General features: G+C 46.0%; 1 protein-coding gene across 1 annotated transcript in view; it reads left to right on the forward strand.

Moving 5' to 3' along the window:
• The first annotated feature begins 5,157 nt into the window (after nt 1–5,157).
• Nucleotides 5,158–17,054, forward strand: part of LOC111845810 (protein WWC2) — a 33,964-nt gene continuing 22,067 nt past the window's right edge. Inside the window, exon 1 of the mRNA XM_072706994.1 lies at nt 5,158–5,442. Within this exon, the coding sequence (XP_072563095.1) occupies nt 5,315–5,442 (128 nt within the window). The 5' untranslated portion in view covers nt 5,158–5,314. The remainder of the gene's footprint in view (nt 5,443–17,054) is intronic.

Here is a 17,054-nt window from a genome sequence, read left to right on the forward strand (position 1 = left end):
GAAGTATACAGTATATGAACAACTTATTAACTTTGTATAAAATGGTCTTTCAATGAACGGTGTACACCTAAAATTAGCATAATAACATATGCTTCTAGTATTTGATTTCATCGACGTTTGTGTGAATTATGTCTGGCAAGTATAAAACTATGATTATGTGCTTAGGAAACCTGTATGGACACAATTACGGAACACTTTGCAAGAGAGGATTTTAAATGGCTGCGATACCTGTCCCTGCCGCTATGGGGCAGTGGTGTGGTTTGAAAGAAAGTGAGATGCCGTGTTAGAAAAAGCGAATGGATTAGCTTGGTTAATTGATTCATTCGTCCATACCTTCTAATACCAAAGTTATGAATTATCTTTCGAGAAGTTTGTCAGACGTGGCGGATGTTTGCTGACAGATATTTCGCTGTACCTTTACACTAATGTCTTTCTATGCACAAGCAAGAGAGACTGGACACCCAAATAAAACGTAAGTAGGCCTATAATAATAATTCGTGCCAAATTAAAGTGAATAAAATAAAGTGCCCGTCACCGTCAACCGTGAGAAGAATTGGTGACGGGCTCTGCAAGTACATCGGCTTGTAATACAGCACATTGCCACGTGTCGATCTTTTTGCGTTTTATCCCAAATCGGCTTTACAGGTGGCTACAGTTCTGATCATTTATGGTTATTATATATAAGCCTAGACTTTTGTTGGTTACTTACGCAGCTCGCTAAAGCGGCCCCATCGCAGCATTAATCCTTTACTGCGCTTACGCCCCAAACCTCCGCGCCACATCACTTTATATGTTCCTTTCTACACTTTCTTGTCTCTGTCTGGTAAGAATTATCCGGGCAATATTTCACTACCTATGGTGCCTGGGATAGGGTCGAGCCCCCCCGCGACCCTAATCAAAATAAGCAGTTAGATGGATGAATGGATGGATGTTTCGCTAAATTTGAGTTGTTTTCACTTTGTTCAGGTTACTTGTGTTGACATTTGAAAAATCACATGGAACCGTGATTTAAATCCCCCCGACCCACCGCTATGATGTATTTTATATGACATTGGTTAACTGATGCGTAGACAGAGCACCGGCATGACCGAGCTTCCAGTGTGGCCCCCTCCCCGCAGACCCCGAGGGTTGCCATAGTGACTGGCGGAGAGTGGTCCTCCAGCGCCTATCCACTGAGCGTGCTCACCACAGCCCCCGACTTGCTGCTCTCCTGGTGATCATTTTGCTTTATTTTTCCCCGGCATTGCCATTCTCCATGAGCCTAGAGTATTTTATACAGGAGACCCGGGAAGACCCAACATAAATCGTATGCATTATCTCCTGGCTCGGACCTCCGCCTGTCACCCCGATCACTCCCGGAGAATCAGGCGTCCCGCCGGTTTAACAGCTGGACTCGTGCAGCCTCGAGTGCAGCAGGATATGTGAGTCTGCTGCGACTTCAGCCCAGATAGCTGCTGACGCTGAGGTGTGACCGGCTGATCATCAAACAGCAGCCATGAAGCCGGCGTACAGCCTGCACGTGTGACGGGATACTGACGAGGTAGTTCGGCGTTTCTCCGTCATTCGCGTCGTTAGGTCCGATTACTCGGGGCTATAGCCCCGAATATTTTAATCCTACACCCAAGTATTTCAGCCCCGATGCCAATCTTCCTTCCTTCAAATAAATAAAAAAATAAAGAAATAAAGAAAAGAAAATAAAGTAAAACCCCGGGTAAACTTGTCTTAATCCCTGATTTTTTCAATAGCTAGAAGCCCCCCTGATCTCCGGTACTATGCTGCTGGTTCCCTTGGGGGTGTGTGGAATTATAACAGCAGGATGAACCTGCTGGATTTGCGCCCTGTGCGCGGCACCGCGACCGGGCTGAAGAAGCCTCCGCTCTCGCTGACTGCAAGCTGGGCCGCTCCCAAACCATCTCTAATATAAAGTCACTGCCTCTCTGTGTTGCCACAGTATGTCTGCGTTCCCGCACCTTTATCAAATCGCGTTAGTAAACATCGGTTTGGCGTATCTGATGGATTTGATCGACAGGATGGATCGTCTGGCAGGTTCTGACGGAGAGAACCGCGCTCCACGCGCGGACTCCCTTCATGCAGCTGCTGTGGGCTGGACCGCGTCCCCTTCCTCTGGAGGATCTCTCCCCGTGCGTCCCGCGCTGCCCCCTTCCCCGCCCCCCTGCCTTCGGCTCCTCGCACTGGCCCGCCCCCCCTTCTCCACGCCAGGTCCAAATTTCAAAGAAGCCATCATGGCACTGGCGCAGGGCCCCTGGACACCTGACCTGCCCTCCCCCGCACCCAGGAGCCGCCTGCGGTGCTGAGGCCGTTCTCCATGATGAGAAGCTGCCTGTCAGCGCGGCTCAAAGACTCCCATCCTCTCCATCCTCACCGCCGGCTGCAGAGCACCGCCCTCCTTCCATAACAAGTCCCTGGGTATGTTTCCACAACTGTATGTTTGTCTTTTAGAAGAGAGTAATCCTGTCATACAAGAAAGCATTTTTGTCTGCTCTAAAGCTGCACCAGTGGCCTGGGAGGAATATTATCCTGTGAATTATGGCCCCTTCAGAAAACCTGCGGCCATTTTTAGAGCATGTGTCATGTATGCTTGACCACTTCTCGCTGGGGACCCCCCCCGAGCTGTCACGCGCCTGTTTCCTCTCTGGATCCGTGTCTGCTGTGAGCTCATTGGCCATCCGTCTCTGGGTCACTGCTCTGTCCGGCCTGCAGGCTGACACTGTGCCTTTATAAACAAACTGTGGTGTCAGACACATACATGTACACATTGATCTGTAACAGGATGTCTCAGTAAATAGGATCTGACTGCCTGTGCACCTCTGGCACCTATAAATCCGCTTGTTTGTGCTGGTAGATGTCCTCTCTGATTACAGTTAGCTTGCAGTAAACTGGTAGAGTCCTCTGCACTGTGTTTTGTTCAGCTCTCCTGATATGGTCTCTGCATTCACACTACAGTCCACAAGGGCAGATTCTTCCAGAGCATCATTAAATCATTTGAGACAAAGGAATAACACTTGAAATGCCTAATTATAAATATATTGTACAGCAGTGTGGTTTATCCAGAAGTCACAGTCACTTGTACTGATACTTCTTCAACCACATGCTCTGTCGCTGTCAACGCTGCACCTCAGATTGCAGCATGCCTGGGTACGGTGTCCTCATCAGTCTGTTCACTGAGGAGCCTGAGTACCTACGTGTGATTTTTAATGGGGCCATTTGGGGACATTGGTTGGTGCAGGGGGACAGGGTGTGCATGACTCGACGGCAGCTGGATTCCAGGTCGGTCCTGCTGGTTTGAACAACTGCTTATACGGTTCTTTAGGGGCGATGAACTGCAAATGTAACACTGCTCTGATATATGGTATGGTGGGACATAGACCTGCAACTGATCTGGTAACACTTTAGGTTTCAGGCGCTTTTTCTCAGACACCATAAATATGTGCAGAGAAGACTTTATCATTAAATTTTAAGTTTACCCTCTGGGCAATGAAAGCATAAAATAATATAAAAAAGAAAATGAGTCATACTACTGCGGTTATTTTAAAAAATGATGATAGCACCAACAACAGCAGCAATTATTATTATTATTATTATTATTATTATTATTATTATTATTAAGACCGTTGCGTAAAGATGAGTAGTAGAGATTTGGATAGAGTCTATCGTGACCGCTGCTTCAGTTTGCTAGTTTGTATGGTTGTTGCGGCGGCTCTGCAACTGTAGTGTAATATCGTGCAATGCTATTGAAACAGTGCGTGCAGAAAAGCTGGGGCGATTCTAGGATTTGACCCGTAGGACGCTCAGCCCCCTGAAGAAATACAAGACCCCCCCCAACCATTACATTTCTCGAGCAGGGCTGGACGGTTGTAGAAAAAATATTTTTAGAGGGGCTGAAGCCCTACTGGTCTAGAACCGCATATGTAAGAAAGTGTAGCATTAGTCATGTAGGTTCGCTGCCTTTATCGCCTGCACGACCGCCGCGTTGTACTGCATCGCACGTGGATCATGTCTGCAGATGCTCTTCTGAGCTCGGGAAGGACGGTGGCCCTAAACCTGGAAATGTGCCGTCGGTTAATGAAACGTCAGACGACCCTAATGTGTAAATACTACTATCTTCATTTCTACTCCATCTTAAAGTTAGTAAAAAATAAATAAAGAAAGAAATAAAATAGCTACCATCGAAGTAGGGATTTTCAACGGCGTAGGAGTGTTTGATATGGGGGGGGGGGTGCACAGTGTAAATTAAGTAATTAAGTACAGGGATCTGTTTATTGGGTGGGTGAATTAAACCAAATTAAATACTGGGGGGATACGCCCCCTCCCCGGTTCCTACGCCCCTGGGCATTTTTCCCGAGTTTCTGCGAATTAAGTTTCTTTTTTCTTATAAGATGTTATCGGTTCACACGCCGTTAAATACGTGTTTTCCTCCAGGAGCGAAACCCGAAGTGGTTGTTTCACAGTCCATCAACCGCAAAAGCATTACAGAGAGAGAGAGTCATTATACATACACAGTCAGCGTTTTACTAATTATTCGGGAATGAGCCCCACCTGTGTGCTTATGTGACGGCGGGAGGCGAGCGGCGCTGGAGTCACGGCGGAGCGCAGGCAGGGAGGGTATGGTGCCGCTTTTTGCTCCTGCTACTGTGAAATGCTCCACAAAAACGCTGTTACACCCAAAGTTTTAATTTTACATATTAGTTATATGTAATAATTACATTAAGGTATTTTGTTGTTTTCGATTTTATTTCAACAAAATCATTACTATAATTCTACTTTATTGCTATTCGTAGATCGTCATTAATATTAGGCCAATCTGGAGAATAATGGTTTATTGATGGAATAATTTCATGTACGTGCATTAGCCGTTGTCTATTAAACAATTCACTGTAATCTTCATATTTTTTTGCTTATACGGAATAATTGCTCGGTTTTAATGGTAAATAATGTTACTTTTTAAAAAGCACGGTAGTAGTTTTTAAGTATATAAGCTGGCAGAGACTTGTATGCTGAGAAAGATGCAATCGGCGCAACAAGTTGTCTTGTCAACACACACGCGCCGCTGATGACGCCCCGAAGGGTTAAACCGGAGGAATGTCGCGCTCAGGAATGTGCATGCAAATAGATTTATGCTAATGACATGCTAATGAGCTGTTGGTTGGGAACGGAGCCGTGTCTATCCAGGCTGTTGGGAACTAAGATGGAGGACTGGGGAAAGCGAAATATGGATCTGTACAGAGTTTTGTAGACAGACCCGAAGATTTCGTGTTTCCCGTTGTACTTATGGAGGAACTTTTAGAAGCTGATCATGCCTAGAAAGGGAAATGGACAGCTTCCGTTACCCGACGGTTGGGAAGAGGCGAGGGATTACGATGGCAAAGTGTTTTATATCGACCATAACACTAAACAAACCAGCTGGATTGACCCAAGGGACAGGTAAGAATTTTTCCCCAAGCATATCCTAACCTCGGAGGTGAAACTGGAAGTAAAGTGGTCCAAGTAAATGCGGGAGGGATTCTGATTTTCACGTCGCATTAATATGTCGACGGGTGGCTGCTTGAGTGAATAGGCACACAGGGGTGTTTTTAACGCGGAGCAGGGCGATCGGCGGGGGCTCGGCCGCCTAGTTTCGGCTCCGAAACAATGTAACGAGCGCCAAGTTGCGCTGCTGCGTTACATTCCGCGGCCGGAGCTCGCGAGCGGCTCGTGGGGCCGCCGGGGTCCTGTAGCGGGGGCTGGAGCGCGCACGGGACCCGAGCCCTTTGCACCGACACAATGGGCCGATTGTTCCGCCCGGCGGTTCCGTTTGCGGCTGTACGCTGCAACATCTCCAGTTTTCCCCTCTGGCGAAACCACTACTTTGTTTTGCTTCACCAGCACTATTCGGTGCATATTTTGCAAGATCGGATCAGTGATGATTCGCAGTTTAATATTAAAACCATGGTCTACCTAGTTAATCTTTTGTGCACTATGAGTTTTTGGTAGACTTAGTCTGACCTGGAATAAAACCTGCTAACTAGTAGTTGTAGTATCACACCGTTATGAAAATGCACAGTATTGAATGGAATTCTTGATCGCGCGAATAGTTAGTTCCAGGACGTTAGTATAAACTATAGTCAGTATAAAATTTGCTTTATTTCTCGTTGGTGTAGGATGTCTAGTGGCTCTTTGGACACTTTTGAAACTTAAGTTTATGCGACTTTATTTTCTCCGGAGCCCCGCACACTGCATGTGGCTGACTAGTCAGACGACGTCGCGTTTCAGATGGGCGGACGGGTGTCGCCGCTGATTAACGTCAAACTAACTTTATTAACTAGCAGTTCGGCGCCCCGGGCTTCGTGTCCCGTGTCCCCCCCCCCCCGCAGTTCCCCACGCTGGGCCTCCCCGCCGCCACGTCTCCGCAGGCCCCGCCGGCCTTTTCAAACCAAATGGCGCTCGGTTTCGCCGTTTTCCGCTCCGCTCGTGTTCTTGCGGCGGAGCGGCGCTGAAGTGCGCGCCGGGTAAGAGGGCGGCTGCCCTCCGTGCTACTTCGCCCGTTATGGACGGGCGGCTCTGGGGCGTATTGACAGCGAAACGGGCGGCCGTAGGTTTAATACCGGAGCTCGCCATTCGACGCGGGGCGACCGGCCGGGAAAAGCCGCATTTAGCGCGATTGTGACTCGTCATGACATTTTGACAGCGATTTGATAAGAGAACCGTGGCATCCAGGCGGGGACACACCGGGACACGGGCTCCTCTCAGTTAGTCACTGGCGTCGGAAATTTCCCATAGTTTCCAACGGCATATATATATATAAACCCTCTCTATGTCCTTCTGTACATTACCCCTTACAATTACGGTAGGGCTTTTAAAACTGGAAACAAATGAACTTATTAGTTTGGATGTAGTCATTTAGTTTAAGTCTAACCTGTTAATCTACGAATGGAACACTTAAAAACCTGAGGTGTAAAACTTGTAATAGAATAAGCGAAAAGGAGATTCAGATATGTGTACAGATGATGGCTTTGTCTGTCATATAGAGGAGGCTGAAACACTTCAGACAGCTTTGGCCTGGAAACCTTGCCTCCAGAGGAGGTGAAGAGCGTGTAGCGCATGGCACCGTCACGGTCATTCCCTGACCCATGTGGGTTTGGAGCAGCTGGCGCGGTGTGGTTCTGGATATGTGCCCTTTCCGGTTACCCCGCTAGCTGGCGGGTGTCGTATAGGAACGTGATTTCCCATCGTAGTGAGTCACCAAAGAGTCAGCTCTGCTGAGCTTTCAGCGGGAAGGATGCGCACAGGATGGGATGCTGAGATGGGCAAGCAGGACTGCTCTTGATTTCCAAAGAGTGTCTGAAATTCCAGTTAGTTACCTTATTAACAGATGCAAAAGAGGCGTTTCTGTCCTATAGGTGTCCAAACTTCCTGAAGCTTCCTAACGAGTGTGACTGTAGTCAGTTCAGATGCAGCCACAGAAGCTCTGCTGACATCTGCACCGGTGGAGCTCCTTATTTTACCAGCACGGTCCCTGATTCTTACAGGCTGCACTATGGACTTCACCAACGCCTCACAGGACTCACTGGCTCCCCTGTGGAGACCCAGCACCCTCTCACCTTGCGCCGTCTTTTCATGCAGGGATGAGGGCCCAGCCCACCTGCTTTGACCCCCCACTTTGTTTGAATTCAAGCTGGGAATTTTCAATGCTTTGTAGCCCTAACCCTGTCTTTTTATCCTTTGATAAATATATATGTCTGTTTTACGCATCACCAATGAATGAGGCTCGCGTGGATCGTGACACGTTTCTGGTTTGCTATTGGCTGAAACTGTGTTTCCCAACCAATATCTTCGCTAGACAAGGTCCTGGGTCTTGCTAAGGTCCAAAGATCTGCATCCTCAGAAATAAAGTTTCTTGGACTCTGCCCTCTGCTGTGAGCAGTACTGTGCAGCTATGCGCAAATAGCTTAGGTTGGGCTAAAAATGTTGTTCATTTAGCCTTGTGCTTTTTAACTTTTAACCGGGGACCCCTGACAGCCTCGGTGGATACCTTGTACTTCTCACTCTCAGGAATTTCTCTTGCTTTGGAATAAGGAAACTGAGGGTATGAACAGTTTTGGAATAATGTAGCTATTGGTGCTTTCGGTTCAACTTAGGCTATTTATGTGCCTGTGAAATACAACACATTGCACAGGCTTAGTTTAATGTTACTATGGACGTTGCATGTCATACATACACAGTTGTCTTATTGCCAGGACTGCGATAGTCAGTTGGGTTGAGACCATTAATAAGTTTGAAACATTTTTTTTGCTCTGTCATAGGAAACAAAATTTAGCAAGCTCTGTAACTGTAATGATCCTTCCTTTTTAAAATGATCGAGTGTCCAAAAAAAAGTCAGAATTTTGCTACTGCTGTTTTTGTATGAGCGCTGCATGTGCTCTGCGAGCCAATCACAATCATTCTCGTTCTGTTTGACTTACTCTAGAGTGTTTGATACGTTTCTGAGAAAATTACCCAGAATGACTGAGGGGAGAAAAGCGAACAAGAATTGGTCACCAAAAGGCATTAGTCTTCCGCTGTATGGAAATACTTTGGATTTCACAGAGACAATATTGAGCAAAAGCAAATTTTTGTTGGCACACCTCGCGGAAAACTACCAATTTATTTGACAGATTTTATTGGTAGACAAATTCTATTTGGCTATAGTCAATTTTGGATACATTTTCAATTCCTTTATAGTTTTTTAGAAATGTTTTGGTGTTTCTCACAAATATATGAAATATTTTCCTGATCCGCCCCCTCCCCGATATCTTGTGGCTATTGACCAAACATTTTAGCCACGGTTTTGCTGTTGGTCGGATAGCTTGCAATGGTCTCTTGTCCAGGTGCGGCCCTTAATCTTTTTGCTGGCAAGGTTTGCAGCAGTTGGAGTGTTGTAGGGGTGCCTACTGGGAGATTTTCATCCTGGGGGAGCAGTGGAAAGGGGGCCTGTAACAGGAACTGCCTGCTGTCGGGGGAAACCGGTGCCAGCCTCGGATCGGCTATCGTCCAAACGCTGGAGTCATCTCAGGAACACACGGTCAAATGCCTATCGAAAGAGTCAGAATCAATTCAGTAAAAGCAGCTGGTCGCTCTTTGGTTAAGGACACAGTTTTCTGAATTGAAGGTTGTTGGTTCGAGGCTGTGGATAGGGTTTTGCTTTTGTCTCCTTAAACCTGTCCAGGTATTTTATCTGAGCTTCTCTGGGAGAAATCCAGATGAATAAAACTAAGTAGCTCCAGGTACCAGTGTTCAAGTAACTGACGAAATGATGACAGTGATTCAAATTGAACATGGATGAAGACTCGTTCAGGATAAATTTACGACTATCACTCAGTTGTTTACAAAAAATACTTCTAGGAAGTGAGCAAGCTAGATGGCTCCAATGGGGTTCTCCTGACAACCTGAGGCAGGAGGTGTGTGGTTGGACCAGGACAAAATAAAATTCTCTTTGAAGGGGTGGCAAGAAGCAAGACTCAGGTTCGTCTTGTTGGACTGACAGCTGCTTAGAAAAGGCCTTGACGCTTGGGGGAAATGGGGGAGTGTAGATGTGAGAACTTCACCATAGTAGTTGTAAGCGCTTTCCCAAAGGAACCTCCATCCATCTGTTGTTTGACTGAATCTGTCAGGAATCACCCAGTGTTGAAGGTTGTGTCCTGATGAGAGGCTTCCTTAATCAGACCCGAAGCTGAGACCCTCTTGTTCTTCTCAACTTCGCAGATATTTCACCCCAATTGCATGACGTGATCCCTCAGTCATAAGACTGCTTAAGTCCAAGAGCAGGGCTGGCCATGTGCGTCCGCTGTCAGGTGCAGTAGACACAAAGCTTAGTAGAACTGAGGACTGTGGTCCATATGAACTTCAGCTCTCTGGTTTTCTGATATGCTCGAACAGCCAGCTGGGTCTGGATACCAAGAACCCAATGGATGCTCGTGTCGTGGCTCCTAGTTAAACAGGCTTTATGAAGGTTGCACACCCCTGTCGGGTCATCGTCCAGCAATCGCTGCTTCTTGAGACAGGGGTCCAACCATGGCACTTCAGTCTCTAAACCTAAGCTGATATAACCCCCCGTATGGTTTCCAATGGCAGAAATGAACCTTCTGAAACCATTATGCGGTGTATGTTGCATTGGATGTTTGGCACCATCATCCCTATTTTTAGGTGTTCCTGACATTTGGATAATTTCATTCGTTTACATACCTCAACTATATTTGTCAGGAGGTCTAAGCTGTTCAGTATCACGGTGGTCTAAGATTTGTCTTCTAAGTGTCCCAGTATCTCCAGGGTCGTGGGACAGGTTCCCACCCCTGGATCAGGAAGGTGGAGTTTGCGTGTTCTTCTCATGTTCATGTGGGCTTTCTCTGTGAGTGCCCTGTGAAGGACGGGCTTTTTGTTATCTGGAATCCCCCTGTTTTGCATCTCCCTGGCACTCACTGAGATGCGTCTTATGGAAACCACATGGCTGAATCTCTCATCTCTCCTACCAGGAATAATAAATCATTTGTCATTATTAATTCTGCTACATTTTTTATTGAAGCAGGACTGATCAAGCCTCATACTTCTTGGACTTGAACGTGTGACCTTTTAGCGTTGAGGCTTCGGTCCCTCGCCTCGCTGCCACCTGCCAGCCTTGTATTTTCAGACGTATGTGTTTCCCAAGTGGGGACTCTCCCATGTGGAATTCCACCTCTGGTCCCCATGGCAACTGGGGCCTGCTCAATGAAGCAGACGTGCCCTAGTCAGTGAAGGGAGACATTCTGCCAAGGGATCCCTCTCTCTCTCTCTCCCTCCCTCTCTCACTCTCTTTCTCTCTACACACACAGTCTGAGGTCTTGATGCCCCAAATACCAGATTTTAAGCCCTAGGAGGCTGCGGCTGATGGTTTGCGTTGGGCCCAGTGCATTCCAGCGTGTCGCTGCCAGGAGGCGGAGAAAGGGAATATTTAATAGCCTTGGCTGAATGACCCAGTGCCTCGGCCAAACGTGTTGATTTAGGGGGGAAAAAGGGAAAATGGATAAGATTCCTGTGCAGGTTCCCTCGCATTCTTTAACCCGTGTGGTTAAATGGTGCTTGACAGGTTTTAATGAGGGAGAATTTGTAGAGGTTTTTTTTTTTTTCTCTTAAGAAGTGATGTAAATCATGTGGTCTGAAAGGAGTTTAGTATCTCTGGGTGAAGCTGAATGAGCGAGTCAGGGAGGTGGGGGGGAGGGGAGGACAAAAACAAGGCCAGACAGTCGCCATAGAGACCTGCAAGCATGGCAGCCCCTGCAATGTGAGGCATGTGTGGCTGTGCTGGGCTGGTCCTGGTGGATGGGGTCTCTCCCACCTGGAAGCTGTAACCAATGACAGACGCCCTCTTGGTTTGGTTGTGCAGGGTGTTTTGGATGCCTTCCTTTGTACGCGCGGCCCCCCGATTCCTTTGACATGAGCTAGTCCCCTGTTCAATGGACTTGAGACTGGTCCACACGGTTGTCCACACGGGGGTGGGTTTAAGCGCGCCGCACCCATGTTTACTTTTGTGTCCAGTCTTCCAGTGTCCTGAGCTCTCAGTACAAATCCTCACTGCGGATTTCTGTGCTCTCGGTGGTTGCCTAGTTGTGTGACGTGAACCAGACATTTGCCGTAGCTACCAGGGGACATTAGAGAAAGTGCTGCAAGGCCAGTCCTGAATGACGATCGACCCCCACTGTCGATAGCTGAGGACGCGTTCAGGCCTTCAAGCCGCATCCATATTGTACTGATGTTAGTCATAAACACTCCACTTTCGCAAACTCTTGTTCTAGTAAGGCTCATGTATTGGAGGAGGGTAAATGTGTTCCATTGTTCTGTGAGGGGTTTGTTAACCAAACTGCATGTCCTCTGGAGTATGTCTGGAAACCTCCAGGTTCCTCTTGGTGCCGACACCAGATATAGCACAAGGCTCTGTGGGTCTGTGTCAGAAACTGGACAGAATGTGAACTTCACACCACACCAGTACCTTTGGTACTGACCTCATTTCTCCATTCCAGGTGTCTGTAGACCATTCATTGGCTGTTTTTAGCTCATGGGAGTTTTATTTACACCAAAATGTTCTGAGGGCACTAGGAGCAATGATTGGTTCCGAGAGATAACCAACGAAATTGTAGCGAACTAGAGGAGGTGGGACCAACAAATCAGATGTCTTGGTCCCACCTCCTCTACTTGCTTTGACCCACCTCCTCTACAAACTCGCATGAGCCAAAGAGTATTTCATTGGTTGTCTGTATGTCCTTTGAATATACCCTATATTTCCCACTGCGCCAGGTACTGTACATTTGGTACTTCAGAAATGTACCAAAAGTACAATATTTCAAGATCGGTTTTCCACTGGCATAGAAACTGGTGTCAGTGTTGAGTGACATGACGTGAGGCAGGGTCTTTTGTATAGAAATTTACAAAATTCATCTGAAAAATTGTTGCTTTTACACCAGCGCTGCATGCGTTCACCAAGACAATCATAATCATCCTTGCTGTTTAAATCATTCCTAGATATGTATTACTAGGTTTGTGAAATTTTATTTTGAACTCATTTTTTATTATATAAATATCCCAATATTTATATTGCAATAATTTTATTATAATTTGACTTTTCACTGCCCTGTGTGTTATAGTACAAACTCAAACTCAACCAAATTAAATGCCAATGGTTGAATAAACAAAGACAATGACACCAAAATCACTCAGATATCTTGACAAATAAGGAAATTATTGGCAAAAGAAGTTCGCTAATTAGCCCTTTTTTTTTAAATGGAATGAGTGTAGAAAACTGTGACCAAATACCTAACTTTTTATATAAAAACGCTTGTAGTTTCCTTCATAATCAAGATATCTCAATGAAACTTTCAGGGAAGGTGTATCTCTTTATATTCTTCAATCTGAAAGAATAATATATATTCCAAGTATGTCCTTAGTCTGAAATAAAATTGATACAAGGTAAAGACTGGAATGGTGTATCAACAGGCGCCGCTGTTGGTTTAGGTCACGTGACCATGTGAATATCTCTTATCTTCTGCTTAATTAAATGCGACTCAGTGGATATAATTATCATTTTCACATCTTAAGATATTTCCCTAATATCATGGCATATTGATGCAACAAATCACTGATGAACATACAGCAGATTTCAGGATTTTTGGCCCGTGACGATCCTGTATGCTGCCGGTCCGGGTCAGTAAACTTTTTTTCTGATCCATAGAAAGCTATGAAACTGCAGGATTTGAAAGATGAAATGATAAACAATATGTCAATTTAGCTTTCAAAAGCGTCACTTAATCCTTTGAAGTGGTTTTTGTATGTTGAAATCGAGTGTATTTTTCAACGTTTCCGGAAAAGGTCTAAATGTACACAGAATTGAAAAATTCAAAACGGAGGACGAAGAGGGGTTCCCCATCTATGTTATCAGTGGGAATACCACGGAATTCCGCAATGCGATACAATAAGAATGCGTATTTTCCGGGGAATAGCCAGCGCTCAGATGACCCGATGGTGGAACAGGAATCTGGCGGCCATGTTGGTCGCGCTCTTCACATACCTAATGATAGCAAATCCTTTTTATTTCTTGTCCTGCCTTCCTGATCTTCCTGTTCTTCTGACCAGATCGCAGTTTAAGCTCGAGTTTCTGCATAGGTTTTTTGCAGTATTGTGTTTCATAGGCAGACCATTTGCATAACCAGGCGACAAAGACAGCATTTCTAGTCCCACTCCAAAGTACCGAAGTACCAAAAACAGTATCCTTGCCTGTTTAGCACTTTAGATACTGGAATTTTTGGTATTTGTACTCGACGGGAGGTCAATGGAAAAGGGAAAGTACCAAAAGTACGGTACCTGGTGCAGTGGAAAAGCGCCCTAAGAGCGAAATACAGACATGGCAGCTTTCCGGAATCACAGTGAAACCCCCGCCCTGCCCCCCCCCCACCCCCAACAGTGACTTATCTCTCTTTCCCATGTGCTCTGAGAACAGTGGAAATGGGCACTTTAGCTCACTGGTTTGGGCTCTGTCAATGAGCAGATAACTTATCAGCCCGCTGGGCTCGTACTGGGCCCTTTGGTGCATGCGGGTTCTGTTTAACGGCACATAAGGCCTGGATCTGTCCTGGTTCTTGCTTCTGGTGCCCAGAGGAGCTGGGATGTTGTTCCCCTTTCATGGGTCTGGGTGATAGCCATGCTGGGACTCGCCTTCTCTGAGTTGAAGGAGACCATCCTGTGGTGGAGACACAACAGGAGAGAGCGCCGATGTCTGCCCGGGCCTGGTTATGCTTGGGTGGGGTCACTTTCCTATGAGATGCCCAGGGAGATGAGGAGTGCAGTATCTGATCTGGATTTTTAGCTTTTAGAGCTGTTGTTGGCATCACTGTGCGATTCCTACTATCGTGTTTCTTCCAGATGTCTTTACACTTTTAAGGCAGGATCTGTGGTCTCTGCCGGCCAACCGCTGCTGGTCAAGTCCAGCCATTAGTCTCCTCCCCCATGGAGTCCGAAGTCCACACACACTCCCATCACTATGGCGACGGCATCCGTGGAGCCAGGCTGTTGAGCATTCCTAGCATTCCCGCTGTCTAATCTTTAACATTTATGGTAGCCGCCGTTGCTCCCTACTCACCTTGCCAATATCCACCTCTCAGACTTTTCCTGGCTCTGCCCCGTCTCGTTTTTTGTGACTCAGCTCCTTAAAAGTCAGAGACGAGACAAATGCTGTTTAGCAGTCAAAATCACAGTGTGTTCTGTCAAACATATTTTGCTGGGTGGAGTTGGGGGATCCTCTCTTGATAACGCCCATGTGATATGTTGGCCATTAGTGACACGGTCCACACGCGTACCTTGTGTGAAGCATGCGGCGTGTGACATGGTGTGTGGTAGTGACATGGTGTGGTGGGTGGGTGTGGCTTTCAGATTGATACAATGATCTCCTTCACCGAAACACACAAACCCAGATCTGCTGCAACCTCAAGAATTATCCAATTACCTGTTGACAGGTGTCACAACTCGGCTACCTGCCTGTAACTCCACATGCCGCCTTTTAAATGCCCCCCCCCAAAAAAAAAAAATTATGATCCTTTCTAGGGGTGGCACGGTTCACAAAACCCACGGTTCGGTTTGTATCACGGTTTTAGGGTCACGGTTTTCGGTTCTGTACGGTTCTTGTTATTTTTTCTTTTAATCTTTAACACTCCAGAAATGTACTTCAGCATATGATATATATATAGCTTAATTATCCACAATTTAGGATACAGTATTTAAAAAGTTATATCATGTAATCATGCATAAACTGAATTTGACTTGACTTACTGTAAAGCACATTATTAAAATTATTAAACATTATTAATCCCAGAACAGTAATAAAATAAGTCTTGCCTTAACATAAATGCTAAAAGAATAGATCGCTTTAATCCCTATTACAGTTGGGTATGGGCACGCGGTCTTATTTAGAAAACATACAAAAAGAGACGCATATAATGTTTAATCATTCGTTTTGTATTTGTCCGGTCCACGGGGTTAATTTAATTGGGGATCGTTAAAATGATAGATCACCTATCTTGATTAAGCCTGATTCGGTTCGTTATATATATATAACTCACTATATATACACACACACACATATATATATGTGTGTGTGTGTGTGTGTGTGTGTGTGTGAAAAAAAATTGGTATTAATTATATTGAATGTTCTTGAGTAATCGATCAAATCAGTTTCTGTGTATGTACAAGACATCAATCTGTAATAGTGCAAAATATGTCCAGTTGATATGTCTAGTATGATCATCTGTCAATAGCCTGTAGGTCTGTGTGGTCAGACACTGTGCAATAAACAGAATTTTTAGGAACATGGCAAATGTTCACATTGCAGCATGGAAACAGGCTCACTGTTACAATGCTGACCGGGGAAGCAGAGGCGAGGAGACCTAGGATCGGGGGAATGCGGGGTTTAATGAGCAAAAGGAACACAGACGAGCGGTAAAGCAGAATTACAATATAATGACCGGACTGGAGAAAGAAACGGAAACGCGGACTAAATACAATGGATTAATGACAAATTTGACAACAATCAGGAACAGCTGGTAAACACGGGGAATCCACACAGGGTTAGCGAGGGGGCGTGGCACACGGAAAGAACGGACGATCGAGGCATGACACTCACTGGAGTGCTTTGTCACAGATAACTTAATTTTCTTTAACAAAGTGCCTAACCGCACATTAAATAAAGTCACACAACAAAGGTGCACAACATTGTTCAGATGTTGTGCTATCGGTTGGCTGAAATTTAAACGTTTTCTTCAGAGACAGGGTGGTAACGCCGAAAACACGAGCTAAACGCAGCAAATGAAAGGCTATCGGAAATTACTTACTTTACCGGAACTACGTCACACCGTTCTGTGCATATAGCCTATTCTTTCGCGCGAAAGGGAAACACACTGACGTCACATACGGGGCACGAGGCTACATTGCGCATGTCATGAACCGTGCGACGCATGCATGCTCCGAACCGAGACAAGCGAACCGAACGGTTCGGTTTTTTTTTATGAACCGTGCCATCCCTAATCCTTTCCATTCCTTCTGTTGCCTACTCAGTTTTCTTTTAATTGTTTCTTGTACCCCCCACCTGCCCAATAGACCAATTGAACGATGTTCTTAATCTGCCCAATTCACACTAAGTGTGGCACCTCAGTGTGACAGCAGGAACAAATCAACACGACCTGTAGGCTGAGGCACTGAGATGGGCTTTCAGCTAAAAGAAAGCCCGTAGGTGTAAATCCTGTGTAAAAGAACCTCCATGTGAACGAAGAGCCCCTTTGAATGGAGGTTCAGGTGTAGCTGAATGCTGGAGAGGACATTGGGGTGAGTTGCCTCCTGTCCGGAGCTCAACCAAATTCTCAACCCAAAGGGAATGATGAACAAGGGTGTTGGGCTCTTGCCGGGAAAACAGTCTTCCTAGCGGTAGCAGGAGAGAGTTTGTTCTCCTGCTCTCAGGGTTTCTCAGGAGATCATTCACCTGCCCAGGATCTTGGACATGTTGAGTTACT

This window comes from Paramormyrops kingsleyae, chromosome 25 (genome assembly GCF_048594095.1).
Source record: "Paramormyrops kingsleyae isolate MSU_618 chromosome 25, PKINGS_0.4, whole genome shotgun sequence".
NCBI lineage: Eukaryota > Metazoa > Chordata > Actinopteri > Osteoglossiformes > Mormyridae > Paramormyrops > Paramormyrops kingsleyae.